General features: G+C 40.7%; 1 protein-coding gene across 1 annotated transcript in view; it reads right to left on the reverse strand.

Moving 5' to 3' along the window:
- Positions 1-25,552, reverse strand: part of LOC137645860 (G-patch domain and KOW motifs-containing protein-like) — a 94,719-nt gene that overhangs the window by 3,446 nt on the left and 65,721 nt on the right. Inside the window, exon 4 of the mRNA XM_068378854.1 lies at positions 22,213-22,295. Within this exon, the coding sequence (XP_068234955.1) occupies positions 22,213-22,295 (83 nt within the window). The remainder of the gene's footprint in view (positions 1-22,212; positions 22,296-25,552) is intronic.

The raw sequence follows: 25,552 nt of genomic DNA on the forward strand, positions 1-25,552 counted from the left end.
CACCCTCCCCCGTTATCCACCACAGATGAAGCTTCATAATGCTGAATCCCCTACTGCTGCTACCTCCGCGGTCAACCAAGGCACTGGAGGAAGCAGCAGGGCCTACCGGAACTGCGTCACAATCGCTCGCTATTCATTCCTATTTCTAGCACGCTCTCTTGCCTCTCTCACATCTATCCTCCTATCACCCAGAGCTTTCTTCACTCCATCCATCCACCCAAACCTTGGCCTTCCTTTTGTACTTTTCCCATCAACTCTTGCATTCATCACCTTCTTTAGCAGACAGCCATTTTCCATTCTCTCAACATGGCCAAACCACCTCAACACATTCATATCCACTCTAGCTGTTAACTCATTTCTTACACCCGTTCTCACCCTCACCACTTCGTTCCTAACCCTATCTACTCGAGATACACCAGCCATACTCCTTAGACACTTCATCTCAAACGCATTCAATTTCTGTCTCTCCATCACTTTCATTCCCCACAACTCCGATCCATACATCACAGATGGTACAATCATTTTCTCATATAGAACTCTCTTTACATTCATGCCCAACCCTCCATTTTTTACTACTCCCTTAACTGCCCCAAACACTTTGCATCCTTCATTCACTCACTGACGTACATCTACTTCCAATCCACCATTTGCTGCAACAACAGACCCCAAGTATTTAAACAGATCCACCTCCTCAAGTAACTCTCCATTCAACATGACATTTAACCTTGCACCACCTTCCCTTCTCGTACATCTCATAACCTTACTCTTACCCACATTAACTCTCAACTTCCTTCTCTCACACACCCTTCCAAATTCTGTCACTAGTCAGCCAAGCTTTTCTTCTGTGTCTGCAACCAGTATAGTATCATCCGCAAACAACAACTGATTTACCTCCCATTTATGGTCATTCTCGTCTACCAGTTTTAATCCTCGTCCAAGTACTCGAGCATTCACCTCTCTCACCACTCCATCAACATACAAGTTAAACAACCACGGCGACATCACACATCCCTGTCTCAGCCCCAATCTCACCGGAAACCAATCGCTCACCTCATTTTCTATCCTAACACATGCTTTACTACCTTTGTAGAAACTTTTCACTGCTTGCAACAACCTTCCACCAACTCCATATAACCTCATCACATTCCATATTGCTTCCCTATCAACTCTACCATACGCTTTTTCCAGATCCATAAACGCAACATACACCTCCTTACCTTTGCTAAATATTTCTCGCATATCTGCCTAACTGTAAAAAATCTGATTCATACAACCCCTACCTCTTCTAAAACCACCCTGTACTTCTAAGATTGCATTCTCTGTTTTATCCTTAATCCTATTAATCATTAAGTGATCCCTCGTTTATCGCGGTAGATAGGTTCCAGACCCGACCGCGATAGGTGAAAATCCGCGAAGTAGGGACACCATATTTACGTATCTATTTAACATGTATATTCAGACTTTTAAAACCTTCCCTTGTACGTAGTACTGTTAACAAACTACCCTTTAATCTACAGAACACTTAATGCATGTACTACAGTACCCTAAACTAAAACAGGCACAAATATTAAAGGCGATTTTATATCATGCATTTCCTAAACACGCCAAAAAGCACGATAAAAAATGGCAACCAATGTTTTGTTTACGTTTATCTCTGATCATAATGAAGAAACAAACGCATTTAGTGTACACATCTATGTATAGGTTAGTTTTTGCATCGATTACAGTAGAACCTCGGTTTACGAATTTAATTCGTTCCTAATGCGAACTCGTAAACAGAAAAATTCGTATCGCGAAACAAATTTCCCCATAAGAATGTTATAAAATCGAAATAATTACAGTAGTTCAACCCATCTACAAAAACCAATTTTCACAAATTTTTCCTTACACATACAGTACTCTACTGTACTCTACACAAAATTATTAAAATATTGCAGTCATTTAATGATGAAAATATGGATATGCATGCACAGTAAACCTGAACTTTACCTTAGAGGAGTGTCGCTGCTGGCTTGATGGAGACGAGAGGAGGGGAAGGAGGAGGAGGGGGTTACTGCTTGGAGGGAGAATCTCCCTCCATGAGAACTTCAGGAACGTTGACTGGAGTTCTCTCGCGAGAATGGCGTTCACTATCACTGGTTTTGCGTTTGCGAGACTCTTGGTCGTCGTCTTTCACAGTTCTTTTCTCCCCCTTCACAAGATATTTTTCAATAGACACCTGCTTTTGTCTGTTCTTTAAAATTTTATAGAAGTGACCCACCCCATTATCGACTAATAAATTTATTGCACGGTCTGTTTCAGCCTTATTCGGGACATTTTCCTCAAGAAAACTTTTCACGTCTTCCCACTTCTCTAAAAAATTTTTTATCTCACTCGAAGACAGTGATTTTGCAGTGCCTCCCTCCTCCTCAGATGAGATTTCCTCTATTACCTCTCTTTGCTGCTGCTCGTGCAGGTCCTTCAGCTCTTCGGTGGTCAGCTGCTCCTTATGCTCCTGCAGGAGGTCATCGATGTCATCCGTGTCCACCTCCAGCCCCATTGCCTTGCCCAAGGACACAATATCCTCGTCAACTGCTTCCTCCTGGTTGGGTTCGAACCCCTCGAAATCCCGTTCTGCAATGGCGTCGGGCCACAGTTTCTTCCAGGCGGAATTGAGGGTTCTCCTGGTGACTCCTTGCCAGGCTTTATCAATTAAAGTCAGGCAGTTGTAGATGGAGTAGTGATCCTTCCAAAACTCTCTGAGGGTAAGGTTGGTGCCCTCTGTTACTTCAAAGCAGCGCTGGAACATAGCTTTGGTATAAAGTTTTTTAAAATTTGAGATCCCTTGCTGATCCATGGGCTGGAGTATTGGAGTGGTGTTGGGGGGTAGGAACTTCACCTTAATGAACTTGTATTCCTCTGCTATGTCCTCTTCAATGGCTGGAGGATGGGCAGGAACATTGTCCATTAACAGCAAGGCTTTGAGTGGGAGGTCCTTCTCCAGGGGATATCTCTTGACTTCGGGACCAAAAACCTCGTTCATCCACTCAACGAAGAAGATCCTTGTCACCCAAACCTTCGTATTAGAATGCCACATGACGTGCAACTTTTTCTTCTGCACATTGTTCTTCTTGAAGGCTCGTGGATTCTCCGAGTGATACACCAGGAGAGGTTCAATTTTGCAATCCCCACTGGCGTTGAAACAGAACAGCAGGGTTAGACGGTCTTTCATGGGCTTATGGCCAGGAAGGGCCTTTTCTTCTGCCGTGATATAGGTCCTCCTGGGCATTTTCTTCCAAAAGAGGCCTGTCTCATCACAATTAAACACCTGTTGGGAAACGTAGTCCTCGGAGTCCACGAGCCTTTTGAACTCTTTCACAAAAGACACTGCTGCCTTCGTATCGGCGCTGGCCCCCTTGCCATGCCGAACAACCCTATGGATACCCGTTCTCTTCTTGAATTTTTCAAACCAACCACAGCTTGCCTTAAAACTTTGTTTTTCTGCTGATGTGCCTGGCTCACTTCTCACCAAGTCCTTGTAAATGGTTCTTGCCTTCTCGCAAATCATGTTCTCATTTACTGAATCTCCTGCGAGCTGCTTCTCATTTAACCATACCATTAATAAATTTTCTACGTCATCAAGAATAGGTGGCCGTTGTTTTGACGACGACGATACACCTTTAGCTACTTTAGCAGCCTTTATTTCTTCTTTTTTCTTTAATATTGTGCATATCGTCGACTGCGAGCGATTGAAAAAACTAGCAATGTCTTTCACACGCATGCCTTGGTCATGCTTCTCGATGATCTCCTTCTTCATCTCGATCGTTATCATCAGCTTCTTCTTACTGCTTTCCTTCTTCAACATCTTAGGAGCCATTGTCTATCACAATAATACACAGTACAGTACTGTAATCACAAAAGAGTGAAAATAAAACAAATCACAAACCACGTGTAAAAATCACAAAGAAATCGTCCACGAATTCACTAAGTATGTATGCTATCGAGACGGCGGATACTGAGATAATGAACGAGTGAAGGGGGTAATAAAGGGGTTTAGGGGGTGGTAGGTATGCGTGGGAGTAGTCACGTGACTCCATTGTGAGATGCTGTCGTTAAGTTATTTCCATGAAAAATGCGATCGGGAAGTGCGGCGTTAACACTTTTCCACAAAAAACGGCGTGTGGGAGGGAAATTTAAATTCGTTAACCGATACAATATTCGTTAACCGAGACGAATTTTTCAGAGAAAGTCCCTTCGTAAACCGAAACATTTGTAAGCGGAGTCGTTCGTAAACCGAGGTTCTACTGTATATTGATTATACAGTATGTTGATTTTGTTATTACCAATGTTTTACTTAATTTTTCTTAGGACTTCCAAATGAAATGTTTTTCTTTATGAAGCCACCTGAAACAGCGGCGTCATAAAGTACGCTCCATCTTCGATCGTAATAAACAAACGAAGGCATTTAACGCGCATGATGAAAGTGATAAATAATGATATTACAGTAAAAGCTTTTAGAAAATATGTTATTACAAATATTATTTACCATATCTATATAAAATCATACATACGTAGAAAAGCAGGAAAACAATTTACGAGAGAGAGAGAGAGAGAGAGAGAGAGAGAGAGAGAGAGAGAGAGAGAGAGAGAGAGAGAGAGAGAGAGTTGTTTTACGTACGTAAATGTAAATTTTAAACAAAAAAATAGCCCCATTTCATATTAAATAGGTTATTACAAATATTTTATTTTACTGTATCATATTACTGTACAGTAGTCTGTATAATACTGTAAAGTTCAGTACAGTATGTTGTTGTTAGTCGTGGCGATGAAATTCTCACGAAACAAAAACATGGCATTCGATTACAACAGCTGATTCATTCTCTCTCTCTCTCTCTCTCTCTCTCTCTCTCTCTCTCTCTCTCTCTCTCTCTCTCTCTCTCTCTTCGTGTTATACAATACTTACATATAGATGAAGAAACTAAAATTAGTTTTCTTAGTGTCAATTAAATACTAAACGAAAAAATTATGCCGAGTTTACATCCATTTCAATCGTTGCTAAAAATACAGCATCCGATTTCATCAGCAAACCACTATTTTTTGGGAAACGTCATTTTATTCTAGAAAATTGCTACTCTTTAAATAGTTAATTGCACATTAAGAAAGCGTGTACTTTTGTTTTTAAATTTCGGGTGTGTTTTAAAAATCAAGTATTGTTGACTTCTTTTTGTTTTACTTTTGGCTGTGATCAGAACAGCTGACGTCTAGCTGCCGCTCTTGAGAGTGTAAGAATACACTAACAAAGTATCGTTTATACCATTTCTTAACTTATTCAAACCGTCTATACAGTTGATATTACATAAGCACCAATGTGTTATAACCTATCAAATTTTTTGTTTATTACATTTAAAACAACTCACTCACTCACTCTCTCTCTCTCTCTCTCTCTCTCTCTCTCTCTCTCTCTCTCTCTCTCTCTCTCTCTCTCTCTCTCTCTCTCTCTCACAAATGATATCTTTGTTGCTCCTCAAAGTTTCATTTATATTGGAAATCAATCATGATTCAATTTTCCTTACTTTCTCCAATCTCGCACCATCGGTCACATCGCGGAATTTTCGAAATTTCCGGAAAATCCGTGATATGTATATATATGCGTTATGAAAAAAATCCGCGATAGTCGAACCGCGAAGTAGCGAGGGATCACTGTACTCTACCATACACTTTTCCATCTACACTCAACAAACTAATACCTCTTGAATTACAAAACTCATGCACATCTCCCTTACCCTTATATAGTGGTACAATACATGCACAAACCCAATCTACTGGTACCATTGACAACACAAAACACATATTAAACAATCTCACCAACCATTCAAGTACAGTCACACCCCCTTCCTTCAACATCTCAGCTCTCACACCATCCATACCAGATGCTTTTCCTACTCTCGTTTCATCTAGTGCTCTCTTCACTTTCTCTATTGTAATCTCTCTCTCATTCTCATCTCCCATCACCGGCACCTCAACACCTGCAACAGCAATTATATCTGCCTCCCTATTACAGTATCCTCAACATTCAGTAAACTTTCAAAATATTCCGCCCACCTTTTCCTAGCTTCCTCTCCTTTTAACAACCTTCCATTTCCATCTTTCACTGTCTCTTCAATTCTTGAGCCAGCCTTCCTTACTCTCTTCACTTCTTTCCAAAACTTCTTCTTATTCTCTTCATATAATTTGATAACAGTAATATTTACTGGCTGAGGGGGTAAGCCAAACTTTGGCAAGATCAGTACTTACTTATTTAAATGACATCACTACAGACAAATGGTATGACAAATTTGGAATAATTTTCCTAACTATACAAACCTGAAGCTCTTTACATAGGAGTATTGTTTCGGCACTTGCTGAAAACCAGCTGTTAAAAGCTTTCGCGAAGTGCAACTACCCTCCAAAAGTCAGCAGAGGGGGAATGGCAGCATAACCCACCAACCCCTTCACACCAGCACTAGTAAAAAACTGTCACTTTGCAATTGTGGCAGGACTTCTGGGGGAAGGTGATGGTGGGATCAGTATGTGTAGAGAGCTTCAGGTTTATATAATTAAGAAAAATACAAATTATTCCAAATTTTGTCATCTGTTCCGGTACTATATACAAACCTTATGCTCTTTACATAGGAGACTCACCTCATGGTGGGTGGAAGTCCTTACAACTAACTGGCTGCAGACTGTCCTGGGGTGTCCCTCCATGCTAAGCATGAGCTGTTTAAAGAGCACCTTGACACATTGTGATCCTAAAGGATGACAGCATGGGCAATCGGCGCTAGCGTAGAATTTAGCAATGTGACATGAGTAGGTAAGCATAAAATTGGAGCCAAGTCCCTCACTTACCCTGACATTATCCGACACCACATCACTTGGAGGACGGGGACATATATATATATATATATATATATATATATATATATATAAAATACCAGGTAGCACAAAGAGCATGTCCTCACCTGTCGTCAAAAGAGTAGTCCGTGGGCTGAGGGGGCTCACTTTGCACCCCCCCTTAAAATTGACAAAAGTGCATTTAGGTTGTAGCTTTTGATCCATATTTTCATCTTTTTAATGTTCCCATTGAAAAAATAGGGACGCACTACCACTACTGGGCCACTTTCTTCGATGACATCATCGAATTTTGCTGCTGCCAATTTTGGGGTAGGGGAAACCTAATTCGACATAACTCCGGACTGAATGGTCAGAGAAAGATAAATGACATATCAAAATGTTTGCTTTGGGCCTCTCTAACAGGTAAAATAGACAATTTGCAATTATGTTTAATAATTAGGTCACCAGAGGTCAAAAGGTCACCAAATTTGGGGTCAAGTGAAAATTTTAGGCACCTCCATAGATCAAATCTTAGCTCAAGAGAAAAAGTTTGGTTAGTGGAGAAAACACAAGGCGACCAGATAACTGGAAAGAGATCTTGAGTAATGACGACAATAAAACTCAGCTCATTGAATTACTCTTGAGGGTTTGGTGCACGGAGGAGAATATACCGAAGGTAGAGAAGAAGCTTATCTTAGTTTGTAAGGGCAAGGCGTATGAACTCAGGGCAGACAATGAGAAGATCACTGCATTTCAAATCTAATCTCTTGACTCAACCCAGGAAGAGAATGATTTATGTGTCATTCTCTATTCAACCTATGCCAAGGATAAAAGAAACAAATCTGTTCGGGTTCAAAGTCCAGACAGTGACATATTCTTCATACTTCTGCATTATGCTCCAAACTTAGGTGTGCAACTCCTTTTTGATACTGGCACTGGGAATAGAAGGCGATTCATAGATGTGACAGAACTATTGAAAGGGTTCACACCAACTTACTGTGCCTCTCTCCTTGGTCTGCTTTCCTTGGTCTGCATGCATTCAGTAGATGCGATATGACCAGTTCCTTTAAAGGAATTGTTAAGTTAAAACCGCTGCGAGTTTTACAGAAATGCCCAAAGTACCAAGAAGTCTTCAGTTGCCTAAGGGAGTCATAGGAGGTAACCGATGAAATATTCCTTGCTCTTGAGGATTTCACCTGCACCATGTATTCTGCCAAAACTAAGACAAAGGAAGTTGACCAGCTTCGATACCAAATACTCGAGTTAAAGTGCAGTGGGCAGTCGCTGGATTCAAAGAAGAATGTTGATCTTTCATCTCTTCAGCCACCAAGAGTGTCTAAATGAGCATATCAGGAGGTGAACTATCAGGTTGCTATATGGAAGCGTGCCCATTATCCCAAACCTGAGGTCAAGTCCCTCATCCAGCTGTGGATCATGGTTGGATAATGAAGGATGGAAATCTAGATCCCTGTTGGTTCAAGGGAACTGCACTTCCTACAAGTATGGCTGATATACTTGAGACGATGGACGATGATGAGACGTCTGATGATGAAACCCTAGATGAAAACAATGAAAGTGATGGAAATTTTGATGATGACTATGAAAGTGATGATAGTGGGTCTGACTTGGACTAAGAAAGTTTCAAGTAACAAGATGGTAGATTTCAGGGTCGAAGGACCAAGGACCTCCCTTGTATCACAAGATATTTCCAATAATTGCCTTTCCATTAATCAAAAGTGGACCCAAAGGTACCCAAGTAGACTATCAAACTTTATACCTTGCATAGGTTGACTTTTTCCTGTAGTCCAAAGCAACACAGTGTGAATTTTCCCAATGAGGTCTTGCATCATATGAGTATATTGTACATTCATGTACAGTTTTATTTACTTCATTCATGATTTTCGTAACCTTCAAATAAAGCATTTCTGTTGTTGATTTATGTGACTTTCCCCAAATTCACTAACAGACTTGTTGAGACTGCCTTTATTGTATGCTGTAATCTCAAGAACCTGGGTGAGGACACGAATATTATCTCTCTTGCTGCATTCATGGAGGAGTTATAGCCAAGTCAAAATTACGGCGTCCAGAGTGGCGACCATCTTGAATTTCAGCATGATGTAATTAGTTGACATTGTTGAGAATGCTTTTTTTGGATTCTCTGACCCCAAAACCTGAGAAAACACACCAAAATAATTTCCGTAGCCCCTCTGTAAGAAGAGTTAGGAGCTTTATCAGTTTTTACGATTTTGAGGCTAAAAAACGACTAATTTGAAAATTGACATTTTTACATAACATCTCATTTCCATGATTTGGCCAAAAAGTACACTTAATGGGTATCATTCTATTTCTTGAGGTCTCTAGAGATGAAATAAGGCAGAAAAAGTCATTAGATATTGGTCTGGCTGGTCCTGGGGTTACATTTATGGAGGTGCCTAAAATTTTCACTTGACCCCAAATTTGGTGACCTTGTGACCTCTGGTGACCTAATTATTAAACATAATTGCAAATTGTCTATTTTACCTGTTAGAGAGGCCCAAAGCAAACATTTTGATATGTCATTTATCTTTCTCTGACCATTCAGTCCGGAGTTACGTCTAATTGGCAGCAGCAAAATTCGATGATGTCATCGAAGAAAGTGGCCCAGTAGTGGTAGTGCGTCCCTATTTTTTCAATGGGAACATTAAAAAGATGAAAATATGGATCAAAAGCTACAACCTAAATGCACTTTTGTCAATTTTAAGGGGGGGGGGTGCAAGGTGAGCCCCCTCAGCCCACGGACTAGAGGTCAGCTTGCAAAGTTCCTCGGATGCTGAGCCCCAAGAGAGGGGTGAATGAAATAGTTAGAATGAAATAGTTAGTGGTTAGTCACTCACAGATTCATTCTAGACTTACACAAAGGTAACATCTGCCCTCATCCAAAGGCTACTTGTGCTACAAGGGATGTGAGGTGTCAATTGACCAGGTTTTGTCACAACTACCACAGGACATAAGGTGAACGGGTTTAGGTTCATATGATTTATGTCTTGCAAGTACTGTGCGGTGGACATTGTCATTTCCACATGCCTGTTTGTAACACCTGCATTACAAATTTTTTTTCCTAAACGCCAGGTATGTACTGATACCCCTGACGTCATGGGCATGGGACGGCGACTAGGATGAGAGTGATCTTGTTGAATGGCTCTCTCAATCACCTGCTGATCTAGGAAGATATCAAGTTCTTTGTGATCTTCCTTTTATTTCTCACTGTGCTTACAAAGAGCCTCTTGATCTGTGCGGGCTCTCTCAGTTCTTTTCAAATATTTCCTCAGCACCCTTACAGTGGAGAGTAACAAATGATCCAAATTATTCGTTACATACTGGAGACTTAATCTGGAAGGGCCCGAATCTAGGATTTGCTATAGCTGGATTTTGAGTTTTAGCTATGACGAAACTGAGTGACATTTGCCTCCATCCCCTTGAATGGGCAACGTCAAAGGACAGACCATGAAGCTCGGAGACTCCCTTTGCAGAGGGCAGGGCAAGAAAAAAGACCATCTTCAGGGTCAAGTCTCAATCTGAGGCTTGACCATGAGGGTCATAAGGGGCTCCTTTCAGTGAACGTAGAACTTTGACTACGTTCCAAGGAGGAGGTCTGCCTTCTGACTAAGGGCACGTGTACTCAAAATTCCATAAGAGGAGAGACATTTCTGTCGAAGAGGAAATAACTTTATTCAGTTTCAAGATGAGGCTTAAGGCCAAGCGATAGCGTTTCACCGCCGACAACGGACAGTTTTCCTCCCTGAGGTACAATAAGAACTCGGCTATTGTTACAATAGTGCCACTGAGAAAAGCAATGACACCAACCACCAAATACGGACCCCTTTGTCTGATATACTATACTGAGGCAGATGACTTGCCATTCTCAAAGAACCCTTCTTTTTGAGCATTTGCTGGATGACCTCCAGGCATGAAGACGGCCTGATGGGATCACTTGATGGAACCTCTCCCCGTGAGGTTGTCTGAGGAGATTGGGAAGTGTAGGGAGCTCTCTTGGTGCCTCTGTGAGCAGATGCAGAAGGTTAGAAAACCATTCTGCATGGTGCCACAGCCGAGCTATTAGGGTCATTGATAGATCTTGAGGTACCCTGACTTTAAGAGCCTCCTTACTAGCCAGAAGGGGGGGATGCATAGATGTCCATCATGTCCCAGGGATGTTGAAGGTGTCTTGCCTGACCACCTGGGGATCTGGTACTGGAGAGTAGTACACTGAAAGCTACCAGTTGAGGGATGTTGCATACAGGTCGATTGTCGGTGAACCCCACAAAGTCAATACTTTGTTGGCTAACTGCTACTTCAAGGACTATTCGGAGCCTACTATCTGAGTACTCCTGCTCAGATTGTCCGCCAGTACGTTCTTCTATCCCGGAATGAAACGAGCTGAATTGGCTACTGAATTGTTTTCTGCCCACCTGAGGATTTCCACAGTTAGTTGGCATAGGTGTTGTGAAAAGGTACCTCCTTGCATGTTTATGTGTGACACCACCATAGTGCTGTCACTCATTGACACTACAGAGTGTCCCTAGGGGAACTGATGGAAGTGCTTGAGGGTGAGGAAGGCTGCCCTCATTTTAAGGAGGTCCGTATACTGTGAGGTGCAACAGATGAGCCTCCCATCCCTTTTGTGATGCATCTATGAAGAGCAACAAATTCGGGGGAGGAGAGAGAAGATCTATTCCCGAGGCGGTTGGCGTACGACACCCACCACCCCAGTTCTCTCATTTGCTGACCCACCGGCACCAGAGTGTTTGGTGGGTCCATGTGCTGCGACCAAAAGGATCTGATGCAGAGACAACCGTTGGGAACTAACTTCTCTAGAGAAATTAAGTGTCCCAGCAGCCTTTGCTACTGATGTGCTGGAAAATTGTCTCGCGAGAGAGATAAAGTAATTGGACTATTTCTCTCAGTCTCTTCATTCTTTCTTTGGACAGAAAGATCTTCCCTAGTTTGGTCCTGATTCTCATTCCTAGATACACAGTCTTGAGATGGTTGAAGATGGGACTTCTTGTAATTTACCATGATCCCCAGAGCTTGGCAAAATGCAAGAAGTCTGTCTCAATAGAGGAGAAGGAACTCTCGAGTCTACTAAAATCAGCCAGTTGTCTAAGTAATGAAATGGATGAATGCCATTCTTGTGTGCCCCAGTGAACACTAGGGTGAATACCCCTGTGAACACCTGAGGTGCCGTGGACAGGCCGAAATACAGCCCCTTGAACTGGAATATCTTCCCTTCTAACGTGAATTTTAGGTACTTCCTTGAGGGTGGATGAGTGAGGATCTGGAAGTACACATTCTTGAGATCTAACGATATCGGGAAGTCCTGAGTTCTGACAGTCCGGGACTGTCTCCATCTTGAAAGGGGTCTGATGTATGAACTCGTTCAAGGCTGAAAGAGCGATGACTGGTCTCCAGCCTCCAGATGCCTTTTCTCTGAGAAATAAGGGACTGTAGTAGCCTGGTCACCTTCAGGGACCTCTTGGAGAGCGTCCTTCTCTAGCATGGTCTAGACCTCAGGTCCATTTCGCGTTGGAACCTAACATCGTTGGATGGAGGGTCAGAGAAGTTTGTGAAAGGGATGATGTATCCCTCCCTTAACACGGAAACCGAGCAAGGCTAGGCTCCATGGAATATCCACCTCAGCCATCTGCACTTCAGGCATCTCTCTACTTGTGGACTGGCTGGAGGAATGTATTCCCTAGCAAAAATGTCCTTATCTGCTCCTCAAGGTCTAAAGGGCTACTGGGTGGCTTTTGCTTGCGCTGACTACTTCATCCGAGATGTTTTCTTCTTCGGTCCCTGAGTGTCAAACATAGAAGATCTCTGCAGTGGAGTACCACTGAGTGGGAGCGCAAGGTGATGGCCCTATGGTGAAGGGAGTCCCGACTCTCCTTTCTCCATCTCTCCACCACCGCTTCGATGTCCTCCATGGTGAACAGTGAAGGTCCATCTAACGGGGTGTTATGCAGCCTCAATGCTTCCCTCTTTGGTACCTACCTATGGAAATTTGACATCACCGCATCATGGCACCTCAAAACCCAGTTGACCCACCGGTTTACAACGTTTTCGGTCAAGAACAAGAGGGTCCTAGCCCCTGAGAGAAAGGCTAACAGCGCTTCCTTGCTCTGAGAGATTGAGAGGTCTTTGTTCATAACGAGATAACCTACCGTCCCCAACCAGAAATCAAGCCATGAAATGGATTTTAAGGAACATCTCACAACCTGTTCCACGTTGACTGCATCTGCCGCAGAGAAATGTACTGGTAGCATCGCCAGTTTGGCCAAAGAGGAGTTCTGCATCAATGCCAAGATTGCCGGGTCTAAAGGTAGAAGGGATGGATAGTTCTCTACCATCTCGTAGTACTTCTTCTGCCAGACATACAGAGGAGGAAGTAAATGAGAACGCTCCATGGTTCGGAGAGATCGTGAAGTTCCTGCCACTTGGGCATAAGCCTTCTTCTTTGCCACCTTCACCCCCTCAACCAAGGCAAAGCTACTTTAGTTCTTGGTGAGCCTTGGTGTATCACAGAAAAGGTCTAGGATCACACCCTTTCCCTGCGCTAGGACCTGATCCAGCTCACCCAGATTGTTGACCTCTCTTATGCAAGCAAGAACTTGCAGAAAAAGATGATCCAAATCCTTATGCTCCAGGTGTGAGATCTTGGGGCTGGCAGATGCTGGCAGCATTCCCTCGGAATGTTCAGAGCCATCGTCGAAAGGTTCTTTCTCTTTCGAGCTGCCATCCACAGCAGCGCGGGGAGGGTCGAGGTCGTCTTCAGAGTTCCTTCTGGCAGAGGACTGGGCCCTTGGAGGATGTCCACTATGCTCCAGTCTTACGGAAGCATATGTTTAGGTTAAATGAAGCTCTTCTCGAAATTGATGTTCATTCATAGGACGACTTTTGCTCCTGTCCTTTCGTTCCCTAGGGCAGATGCTAAAGCCCTCGAGAAGGGAGGAGCTGTCCTTCTCCGACTACTTAGGTTTTGCTCCTTCGGAAGGAGCAGAAGGAGGAACCTCTGCCACCTTGGTATAGGATCCTGGGTGGCTCAACTCTATTGGCGTAAGAGTATAGTTATCTGTGAATATGATTTCCCTTCGGGACCTCGATCACCTACTTGCCCTCCGATTCCTTTTCTGCTTCTTAAGAACAATTAGAATCAATCCTGACCTCCCCAGACTGAGTCTTGGTCAGGGAGTAACCTGGAAAGGAATGGGGTGATAGAATAGAAGGTCACGCCCTTCCTTGTGCTCATCTTCCCTGATTAAGTGTGCACTGTCGAACTGCCCTATTCCATGATCAGTCCGAGCAGAAAAACCTATCTCCTTTGCGAAGGAACTCGCCATTCTTTTGCACAGTAAACCGAACATAGGGCGAGTGCTGGCAATGCGAGCACTGATGAGGGAAGTGCTGACGAGGAGCACACTCTTATCAGTTCGCAGAGGTAAGGTGTAGTCTACCAGTGCAGACCTCTTTCACTTACCTGCGCGATGCAAGCACTGCGAGCTAGAGCTCACCTTTGCTCTAGAAAAGGTTTCTAGTGCTAGCGAGTCTAGATGGGAAAACACACTAGAAGATGCAATACAGGTAGCGATAGAGTGCTCGCCTTCCTCCTGCGGAAAAGCTCGCCCTCTCACCTCGCAACAAGTCTGCACAACTTTACAGTAGCCAAATACTTAGCCTAATCATGTGGGGGAGCAGCAAATGATAGTTCTTGACTTAAACCCTTTAACTGGTTACCTTTATCTTGTTAGTTCCTACATAAAATGCTGTATTTAATTCTAAGCATATGATCCCTATGAAAATTACATTACTGTACTGTATTTATGGTACAGTTTTAACATCCAAAGGTTACCATCATAAAGTAGTTTACCAAGACTTCTGAGTCACATTTCTTAATTTTATATGACTGACCACGAGGATTTGAGTTTAACTTACGTGAAAACTGAGGCAAAAAAGATTAAGGTGAAAAGTAATTGACAAAGTAATGTAGCCAAGGCCAAATGGATACCACAAAAAACTTCAGTAATAAATACTGTGACCTATGAAAGGCACACTGGGACCAGTATTCCCCACAAGGAACTACAACAGATGTGTCAATCACCTAGTTTCTTAAAAATTGCATAGATCTCAGTCTGCTGCAAAGGCCTTGGGAATACTATACAACTCTTCTATGGCTAATTGAAGACTAACTGCCTGGATTTTGTTGACTTGCTAACCAACCTTAGCCACAATTAAAGGCCCTATGGAAATGCATCAAGGAATTTAAAAAATGACTGGTTTTTGTAACATGAGCCATAAATATACTGTATTGATAAATATATAAGAAAGCCTACTTGTAGGGAAGGAGGTACTGTACTGAAGATCTTTACAGTAATGTACACAATTTTTCTTTAAAGCACCAAGAATTTTTTTTTACTGAATAATTCAAGTGTGAAGTGAAAATTGAAATAAAGTAAGTATATTACCGTGTAAAGGTCTAAATTCTAACACAGTTTTGGATGAACCAAGTCAGAGTTTGTCCATTACACAAGAGATACTTTTGGAATTATGAAAATATTTATTTTCTAAACCTCTGTTATGTTGTTGTTAGGGTATTCTAATTGCATATGGTTTATTAATATTATTATTATAATTATTATTATTATTATTACTACTTGCTAAGCTACAACCCTAGTTAGAAAAGCAGAATGTTATAAGCCCGAGAGCTCCAACAGGGAAAATAGCCCAGCGAGGAAAATAAATGAGGAAACTACAAGTAATTAACAATTAGAATAAAATATTTTAGGTACAGTAACAGCATTAGAAAAAAATATTTCCTATATAAACTATAAAAAACTTTAAAAAAACAAGAGGAAGAGAAATAAGATAGAAAAGTATGCCCGAATGTACCCTCAAGCAAGAGAACTCTACTCCATGATAGAAAAAGGCCATGGTACATAGGCTATGACTCTGTCCAAGACCAGAGAATAATGGTTTGATTTTGGAGTGTCGTCCTCCTAGAAGAGCTGCTTACCATAGCTAAAAAAATCTCTTCTACCCTCACCAAGAGGAAAGTAGGCCCTTAAAAATTACATTGTAGTAGTTAACCCCTTGAGCAGGGAAGAATTGTTTGGGCATCTTAGTGCTGTCAGGTGTATGAGGACAGAGGGGGAATGTAAATAATAGGCCAGACTATTCAGTGTATGCATAGGCAAAAGCAAGATGAGCCGTACCCAGAGAGAACGATCCAATGTAGTACTGTCTGGTCAGTCAAGGGACCCAGTAACTCTCTAGCAGTATTATCTCAACGGGTTAGTACTATAGTTTGGAAGGATTGATTTAAAATCATATAATATACTCACTTTAATTTTGATATATAGTTTTATGTTTGAGTAAAATAGGAATATTTACCAGTAATTTTATCGTTATTTATTTATTGTACTATACTCGAGTTCTGTGGTGTGAGCCTGTTGGTAGGTTAGTCTAATTGCCCAAAAACTATAGTTTTCCATAGTTGGACTGGTAATCAATTTTTCTACTTAAATATTTCACTAGTTAGGAAGGACTGACTTAACAGCATGTATGCTCAATATAATCATACACTGCAGTTGCGTGTTTAAGTAAAATAAAAATAAGAATTAATTTTCTCTTTATTACAATACTTCCATCACCAAAAATGTTTACATTATTTGCCTAGAGATGGCAGTAGTGGTGGTTGTCTGACACCTCAAAATTTGTAGGTTACCGGTATCTTACAATGGTATACAAGAAAACAATAATGCAAACAAGTTTAAACAAAGGCAAAAAATTTATTTAATAACCTTGAAATTCCTGGTAGTTAGTAGGTAAGCAGCAGCTTCTGTATGAAAATAGTTATTTGCCATTTATGGGATGTGGCAATTGGGTATAAGTAGTGAGAAATTTGCCAAGCAACTACTGCTAGTTATCAAGAAAGATGATTTTACATAGCAGTTTGGAAGGATTGTTTTGGAATCATATAAGCTTATAACAGCTATATAGTTGTATGTATCAGTTTATTAAAAATAGGACTATCTAATTTTATCTTTATTGCAAAATCATGTTTGTGTAGTTGCAAAATATTGAGGGAGAATTGGAGGAAGAAGATAAGTAATGATGATACGTAAACATTGAGTGAATAATGTAAACATTGTGTTCAAACTCACGAATTGTTTTAGCTTTATACTTTCTTAAACTGAAATGCTGCCGCTTATTTGATAAACTAAAAACAAATGTCTAACAGTAACAACAATAAAATCATATCTGTGCTGAGAATTATAATAAAAGTGTCATAAAATTAGGCTGGCCTTGAAATGGCCATTTGCCCATTACATGGAGTATATGATAACAATGCTTTTTTTAAAGGAAATTTTGGAGTTTGCCCTTTACATGGGGTCATCCTTTTCACGGTATCTAAAGAAGTTGGATAGCCATGTAGTAACAGATTTAATGAAATGGTCCAAGAATAAAAGGCAGAAAGCAATGCAGCCAGGGTGAAAGGGAGTATATATATTTTTTTAATACCATCAATGTTGTGCTTCAAAAAACAACTTTACGTAATAAACCCAACTTTCTTTTAAAAATTATCAGTTACTGTACAGTCTTAGACCCTGAGTTTGTAAGATGGAGTTCCAAACTAAAAAAATTTTTCCTGAGGAAACCAAAAATGAATACCTCTCTGATGATCAAGAGATACCCTTTCTTTGTATAAAATAAAACTACGGCACAGAGGCAGACTAGAGACGAACTAATTATACTCCTTGATTCATTGTGGGGCATCACATTAACTTTTCTTGATATAAATCTAATGTTAGCCTTTATTGGGACTTGCAATCTAAAGTGCAATCTGCAAAAACCTATATCTTAAGTTTTAATAAACTATTTTCAACTATTTAACCCATTCTCAATACTTATGCCAAACGCGTTACTGTAGATGGGATGCATACCAAGTCCCACCATCTTAGGACCCAAGGGTCTGTGGACAACATCTGTAAGGTAAGAGAGAGGCAAAGATGCCCTACACAGGTTAGCAGGAGGAACGTACTATGAGGATAAGGACCTTCCAACCTGGGACTTGAGCTCTATGGCAGGCAAGAATGTTCAAAACTTCCTTTAACCATGGATCGTTCCCCAAGAAGGAGGGATCCAAACTCTACAGGGATGAATCTTTGGCAGAGACAGGTGAGAAGTTTGTGATCTGATGAAAAGCACTTGGGCTAGAGAGACATGTTCTCTATCATTATCATTATTACTTGCTAAGCTACACCCCTTGTTGGAAAAGCAGCATGCCATAAGCCTGCTTCAACATGAAAAATAGTCCAGTGAGAAAAGGAAATATGGAAATAAATAAACTACAAGAGTTAATTAACAATTAAAAAAAAATATTTCAAGAAGTTATATTAAAATAAATCTTTCATGTATAACTATAAAAACTTTATAAATACAAGAGAAAGACAAATAGAACAGAATAGTGTGCCTGAGTGTACCCTCAAGCAACACAACTCTACCCCAAGAAAGTGGAAGATCATGGTACAGAGGCTATAGCACTACCCAAGACTACAGACCAATGATTTGATTTTGGAGTGTCCTCCTCCTAGAAAAACTGTTTACCATAGCTAAAGTCCTCCAGCCTTGCCAAGAGGAAAGTAGCCAATGAACAATTACAATGCAGTAGTTAATCCCTTGAGCGAAGAATTGTTTGGTAATCTCAGTGTTGTCAGGTGTACGAGGACAAATGATAATATGAAAAGAATAGGCCAGACTAATCATTGTATGTGTAGGCAAAAGGAAAATGTGCTGTAGCCAGAGAGAAGGATCCAATGTAGTACTGTCTGGTCAGTCAAAGAACCCAATAACTCTCTAGCAGTTATATCTCATACTCTCTAACGGTAGTATCTCAAGGGATGGTTGGTGCCCTGGCCAACCTACTACTTATAACCCCCGTCTTAATGTTTCTCTAGGGAATTAAACGAGAGCTAATAAATAGAGTACCATTCGACTTGGGGCCGCCGCTAGCATGTCTCATGAGACAAGAAAAGAAAACGAACACATTCCACTCTTATCTGTACAGTGTGAGTACTTGATCCCTAGGACAGTTACCTACAATCCATATGTTAATAAGTATTTGCCATACTGGCCTCACTATCAGGCTGATTGACTTCTGGGGAAACAGTTGTCGGATGAGTTCTGTTACTTCTTTCCAGAAGAGAAGGATGTCTTCAAGGGCAGCGTATACCCAACCCTTACCTGGCCTAGGGCGCTGTGTGAGGGACAGCTTACCTGTAACCAGTTCTACAGCAGTAGTTGTTTCATTGGGCCTACACTCAGGTTGCCGTACCCTAAATAAATCGATCAGTGAGAGTCTCTTACACCTCGACAGAGTAAAACAGCTTTCAAGGGCAAGGATACTCCTCTGGCAGAAACAGGGAAGATGTGCGTGATGTCTCACCTTTGGTTGGCCTATAGAATCAATGTTGAGTCCCGGCCAAGACCGTTCATCTCATACAGGGCTCGCAACCATACTATCATTGCCTAAAGGTAGTGGTTAGAGGAGGAGAGACACCCGACTGAACACTAAAGAATGGCCATCAGACGAGATCTATCACTCCCTCCTGAAGGAATGCTAGAATTCCCAAGGAACTTTATAAGACGGCCTCTACATGACTACTATGGTTGCTTCTGTCTTCTCAGAAGTGTCTGAAGAAGTGAATAGAAGGGGGAAGGAGATGACAGAGGAAGAAGAGAAAGCAAACTCAGTATTTTCTTGTCTACAGTTCTTCACTGCTATCATTAGTGGTTTAGCAGTTCCTACTGATCAGGAACAGTTAAACTATCTCCTGAATTTGTTGAAACAAGTACAGTAATACCCTTTGGCAGAGACCAATTACTGATTGGCTCAGCACAATCCACAGCACACCAGCAAACAGGACTTCTACTAAGCAGTGATATTAACTTTTTCAAAAATACTGAAATACTTTATGAAAGAAAAGAGAGAAGTACCATGTACTCTTCCCTCTGTTGATCATGGCAGAGTAAGATGTGGGTCTGTGCTCAAAGCTGAAGCCCATTAACCACCAATCCACGTCTAATGGGATAATAAAGTCAAAGTTTCCATAACAAAGAAGGAAGTAGCACTTTCCCATCAAGGTAGAAAAGGTGAAGGATGGCACCTTAGCTCCAACATCTAGCTAAGAGAAAGAGTGATAGTGGTGCCGGGCATCTCTGGCTGGCCTGCGAGATAGTTAAGCCAGCCACCGGGGCCCCAGCATAGGGCCAATCAGGATACATCCATCTTCCCAGAAAGAGAGATGTGTCATAAATAGTCCTAGAGGACTTCTTACGACTTCCCTTCAAAGACTTCTTTTTAAAAGAATTGTCATATCAGAAGCCAAAAAGGGGGAAAAGGATAGCTTCACACAGCAGCATATAACTACTTTCAATTGCCTAGGAGTTGGTGTTGTCTAGAAGGATCAATCACCTGATATCAGCGTATACATTAGTCACTGTTGCAATAGTCTCACCTTGATAACTGACTCTGGAGGTAGTGGTCAGTGAAAAATTTCCATAGCAGGTCGAAGGTAAACCACAGTAGCTGTTACCCCAAGCTAATAATTACTTGCCAATTCCACAGGTACTAGTTAAAGTATGAGCTTCAGTGGCTACTCTCGGTATCAGCACAAAAAGTGGTGGAAATGGTCTTGTTTACCTACAATTGATGAAAAAGTAGTGGCTGTCACCATGCTTACGATTGCTAATTGACTCCAAAGGTATTGGCCAATAAGTGAGTTCTGTATCGGCACAAGGTGGCAGAGTGAACAATGCTCCTATTAGACTACAGTATGGCGTTGGAGATCAGTCTGCTTCGGACTGTTCACCAACAACTGATGAAACAGCAGAGGCTGTAATACCAGGCTCCTTATCACTAACCAACCCCAAAGGTACTGGCCGGCATGCGAGTTTCGTACAGCAGCATGTACACCAAGGTCAGTCTTCCATATCAGCAATATGAACGATAATTATGGGCACATACACTCCCACCCTTCCCCGACCTATGGTAACGATATTCGCTCTGAGTAGGACTGCTCACGGGCTCCTGGTGCTACAGTGGTAACTATAACACTGGCTAACACTCACTTGATTAACCCTGAAAGTACTAGTTAATGGATGATTATTGTCAATTCTTCCCAAAGCAGGAGTGCTAATGCTATAAGTCTCAGGGAAATTTTATTGAGGGGCCTTAACACATGACTATTTTCTTTGTCGTCATCTTCAGAAGGAAAAAATTTGCTACACAGGGAATAGAGGGAGGAGAAGAGATTGGCAGAGGGGGAAGTGAGAGGGTGAACTCTCCTTCACCCTCACAACCCTTCTTCCTTCATTAGATGTCAGGATGCCAGCACACTTCAAATCAATCAAAGAAAAGTCATGGTCTGGGCTACCAATAAAGACTGCACCGACTTTGATAAAGAAGCTACATTAGAACTCCCTCTGCCGCAACACAAACCACAACATTGGAGGTTTTGTCACAAGGGGAGCAGTGGGAAGACTCACTGACACTGTAAAACAGGGATCCTCATCTGAGGAACATTGTTGACACTAGCCACGCACACCAAAATAATTTTTTTTTACCATTGTGCCGATATAGGGCAAAAATTAGTCCAAAACAGATAAATCGCTGCTGAGCTAGAGAAACTACCACAAAGTGAACAAAATTCACTTCATCACCTTTTTACCTTTTTTTTCCACTTCCATTTACTAGTGAGAGCACTCACACAAATAAAAGATTAAACAAATACAAGAAAAGATCAGACAGTCAAGAGAGCATGAGGGTACATCTTAAATGATAGTACATCTGTACCTGTGGTGGCCAAAAACAAAAGTGGAATTTCTGTGACAGGCAGGTGGTTGGGGCTTCCCCCTGTGTTACTTGTCACTAACCAACTACTGTAATTTGTTAATGATTCAATGGTTCTTCCAGTAGCAATGAAGACATACTATATTCCCTTTTTAAAGGCAGAACAGTTCGTATACACATAAGAAAAAATACACACAATGTACAACTGCAATATATAATCACAAAAAGAGCTTCATGATTATTTATAAAATAATTTCCCAGATATCAAGTTGGTAATTTCACTCATAGGCAGCTTATGGTATCAGTAATTGGCTTTCCACCCAATCAGTAATTAAAGCATCAGTAAAAAAAATTATTATATGAAAAAAAAGGAATTAAAACCAAAGCCAGAATGCAGGCTTTTTTGTCCATATATTCTATTTATATCAAAATGAGCTAATAGCAAAACAACATAAATGAGGGTAGTTAGATTGACTTACTGTTTTGTATGACGACCTATACCTTCAGCCTTCTTCCAACCCATACCTCGAAGAAGAGCAGCTCCAAAAATTGAAACTTCAACCTAAAATAAAGAATTGGGGATAAGAACCTCTACAGATATATCAATTAAAATTCTATGATAAATTTCAGTTCCCAAAGTAAAGAACTAATGTCTTATGCATATCTTTTTAATAGCTAAATATAAAGAAATCATATTACTGGAAGAATGTGTGCAACCACTGAGATGGGAAAAAGACTGACTTACTTTATATTTACATTCTTCTGCCATCATAAAAGACAAAATGAATCTATAATAAATGAATGGCACATCCTTCACCAAAAAAATAGCTCTTAGGAACTTCAGGTTATAAAAAAATCAATAAATTTTGAACGGGATGCCATCCCTATATTAAGGGGAATTAAGATCGTATGTAGAGGTTCTGCTTGATGATCGTCGAAATCGTAGACTTATTCCAGCCATATTGTTTAGCCAGATATCTCACATGCACACCGCACTCATGTTTTCTATAATTTCTTACTTAATTCTAATGAAAGCATTGACTTCTTCCTTTTCTCACCACTACTACTACCTGTACCGAAACTTAGCTTCTTAGGACGCATGATTATACGTAAAATAAAAAATAAAACGTGAAAAAAGGAAGATAATAAGCACTGTTAATAACGGACCGAACACAGGATAACCACACGATGCGCACGAGAACAGAGAACTGACCGAGGCGACGCTCAATGGCCTCCCTCCGACGTGCTGCCGTCTACCGGCGTAAACAATTAACTACGATCGACGCTTCGAGAAAATTTTATACGTATGATCTACCTCGGATGTTGGAGCATGACTTCGGGTGTCGAGACATAAATTTGATCGAATTTTACTTCAGGTGTTGGAACAATCGTATGTAAAGACAATCGTATGTAGAGGTTCCACTGTATATCAGGACTAAGTACAGTATATAAAATCTTATGTAGATTGGAATACAGTGAACCCTCGCTACTTCGCGGTTCGACCATCGCGGATTCACCACTTCGCGGATTTTTTTCATAACCCATGTCTATACATATATTGCGGATTTTCCGGAAATATCGAAAATACCGCGATGTGACCGATGGTGCGAGATTGGAGAAAGTAAAGAAAATTGAATCATGATTGATTTTCAATATAAATGAAACTTTGAGGAGCAATAAAGATATCATTTGTTAGAGAGATAGAGAGAGGTAAGGAATGGGAGGTAGTGAAAAGTAGCCCACAGAGAGAGAGAGAGAGAGAGAGAGAGAGAGAGAGAGAGAGAGAGAGAGAGAGAGAGAGAGAGATAGAGGGGGGTTTAAATGTAATAAACAAAAAAATTTGATAGGTTATAACACATTGGTGCTTATGTAATATCAACTGTATACTGTAGACGGTTTGAATAAGTTAAGAAATGGTATAAATGATACTTTGTTAGTGTATTCGTACACACTCAAGAGCGGCAGCTAGATGACAGCTGATCTAATCACAGCCAAAAGTAAAAAAAAAAAAGTCAACAATACTCGATTTTTAAAACACACCCGAAATTTAAAAACAAAAGTACACGCTTTCTTAATGTGCAATTAACTATTTAAAGAGTGGCAATTTTCTAGAATAAAATTATATTTCCCAAAAAATAGTGGTTTGCTGATGAAATCGGATGCCCTATTTTTGGCTATGATTGAAATGGATGTAGACTCGGCCTAATTATTTCATTTCGTATTTAATTGACACTAAGAAAACTAATTTTAGTTTCTTCATCTAAATGTAAGTATTGTATAACACGAAGAGAGAGAGAGAGAGAGAGAGAGAGAGAGAGAGAGAGAGAGAGAGAGAGAGAGAGAGAGAGAGAGAGAGAGAGAGAGAGAATGAATCAGCTGTTGTAATCAAATGGCGTGTTTTTGTTTCGTGAGAGTTTCATCGCCACGACTTTAACAACAACATACTGTACTGAACTTTACAGTATTATACAGACTACTGTAATATGATAAAGTAAAATATTTGTAATCTATTTTATATGAAATGGGGCTATTTTTGTTTTGTTTAAAATTTACATTTACGTATGTAAAACAACTCTCTCTCTCTCTCTCTCTCTCTCTCTCTCTCTCTCTCGTAGATTGTTTTCCTGCTTTGCTACGTATGTATGATTTTATATAGATACGGTAAATAATATTTGTAATAACATATTTTATAAAAGCTTTTACTGTAATATCATTATTTATCACTTTCATCATGCGGGTTAAATTCCTTAGTTTGTTTACTGAGCGTACTTTATGACGCCGTCGTTTCAGGCGGCGTCATAAAGAAAAAAATTTCATTTGGAAGTCATAGGAAAAATTAAGGTAAAACATTAGTAATAACCAAATCAACATACTGTACTGAATAATCAATATAATTGATGCAAAAACTAACCTATAAACAGATGTGTAAATGCGTTTGTTTCTTCATTAGGATCAGAGATAAACGTAAACAAAACATTGGTTGCCATTTTTTATCGTGCTTTTTGGCGTGTTTAGGAAACGCATGATATAAAGTCGCCTTTAATATTTGTGCCTGTTTTAGTTTAGGGTACTGTATTACATGCATTAAGTGTTCTGTACATTAAAGGGTAGTTTGTTAACAGTACTACGTACAAGGGAAGGTTTTAAAAGTCTGAATATACATGTTAAATAAATAGGTAAATATGGTGTTACTACTTCGCGGATTTTCACCTATCGCGGCCGCGTCTGGAACCTATCTACCGCGATAAACGAGGGTTCACTGTAGTACTTTAGGTAAACTTTTGAATCTGAATTGGTCACAATTGTATAAGTGTTGAGCCTGTTTTTCTCTTGAATGAGAATCTTGTTAACATATTCAATAGGTGTACCCCATACTTGTATCTTAAAACACAGAGTGAAAATCAACCCTGGTTCAATGATGATTGTAGGCACGCTTATTTGGAGAAGGAATCATCTTTGGAATGGTAACAGATCCGATTTGACTTGGAATAACTATACTCATCTAATAGCTGCTGCTCAGAGAGCAACCACCTCTGCCACCGGCATTGCAGGCATCCTCCCACCGGTGGAGAAGTGGGAGGATTGTCCTCCCTGACGGGTAAAGACACATTTGCTGGACTTACCTCCTTTCCCTCCTTTGCTGAACTTGCCTCCCTTTGAACATTTTTTGGTGAGAGGGGGCTTATTTGAAGAAGACTTGGGAGCTGCAGCACTCTTACTGCTTCCCTGTGCTCTTGTTAGTGGAGGTTTCTGTGCAGGAGGGGGTGCTATGTATGGGCTTGATGTCATGGCCCTTTGAAGCAGCAAGTCCCAGTTAGA

Source organism: Palaemon carinicauda, chromosome 8, assembly GCF_036898095.1.
Source record: "Palaemon carinicauda isolate YSFRI2023 chromosome 8, ASM3689809v2, whole genome shotgun sequence".
NCBI classification, from domain to species: domain Eukaryota; kingdom Metazoa; phylum Arthropoda; class Malacostraca; order Decapoda; family Palaemonidae; genus Palaemon; species Palaemon carinicauda.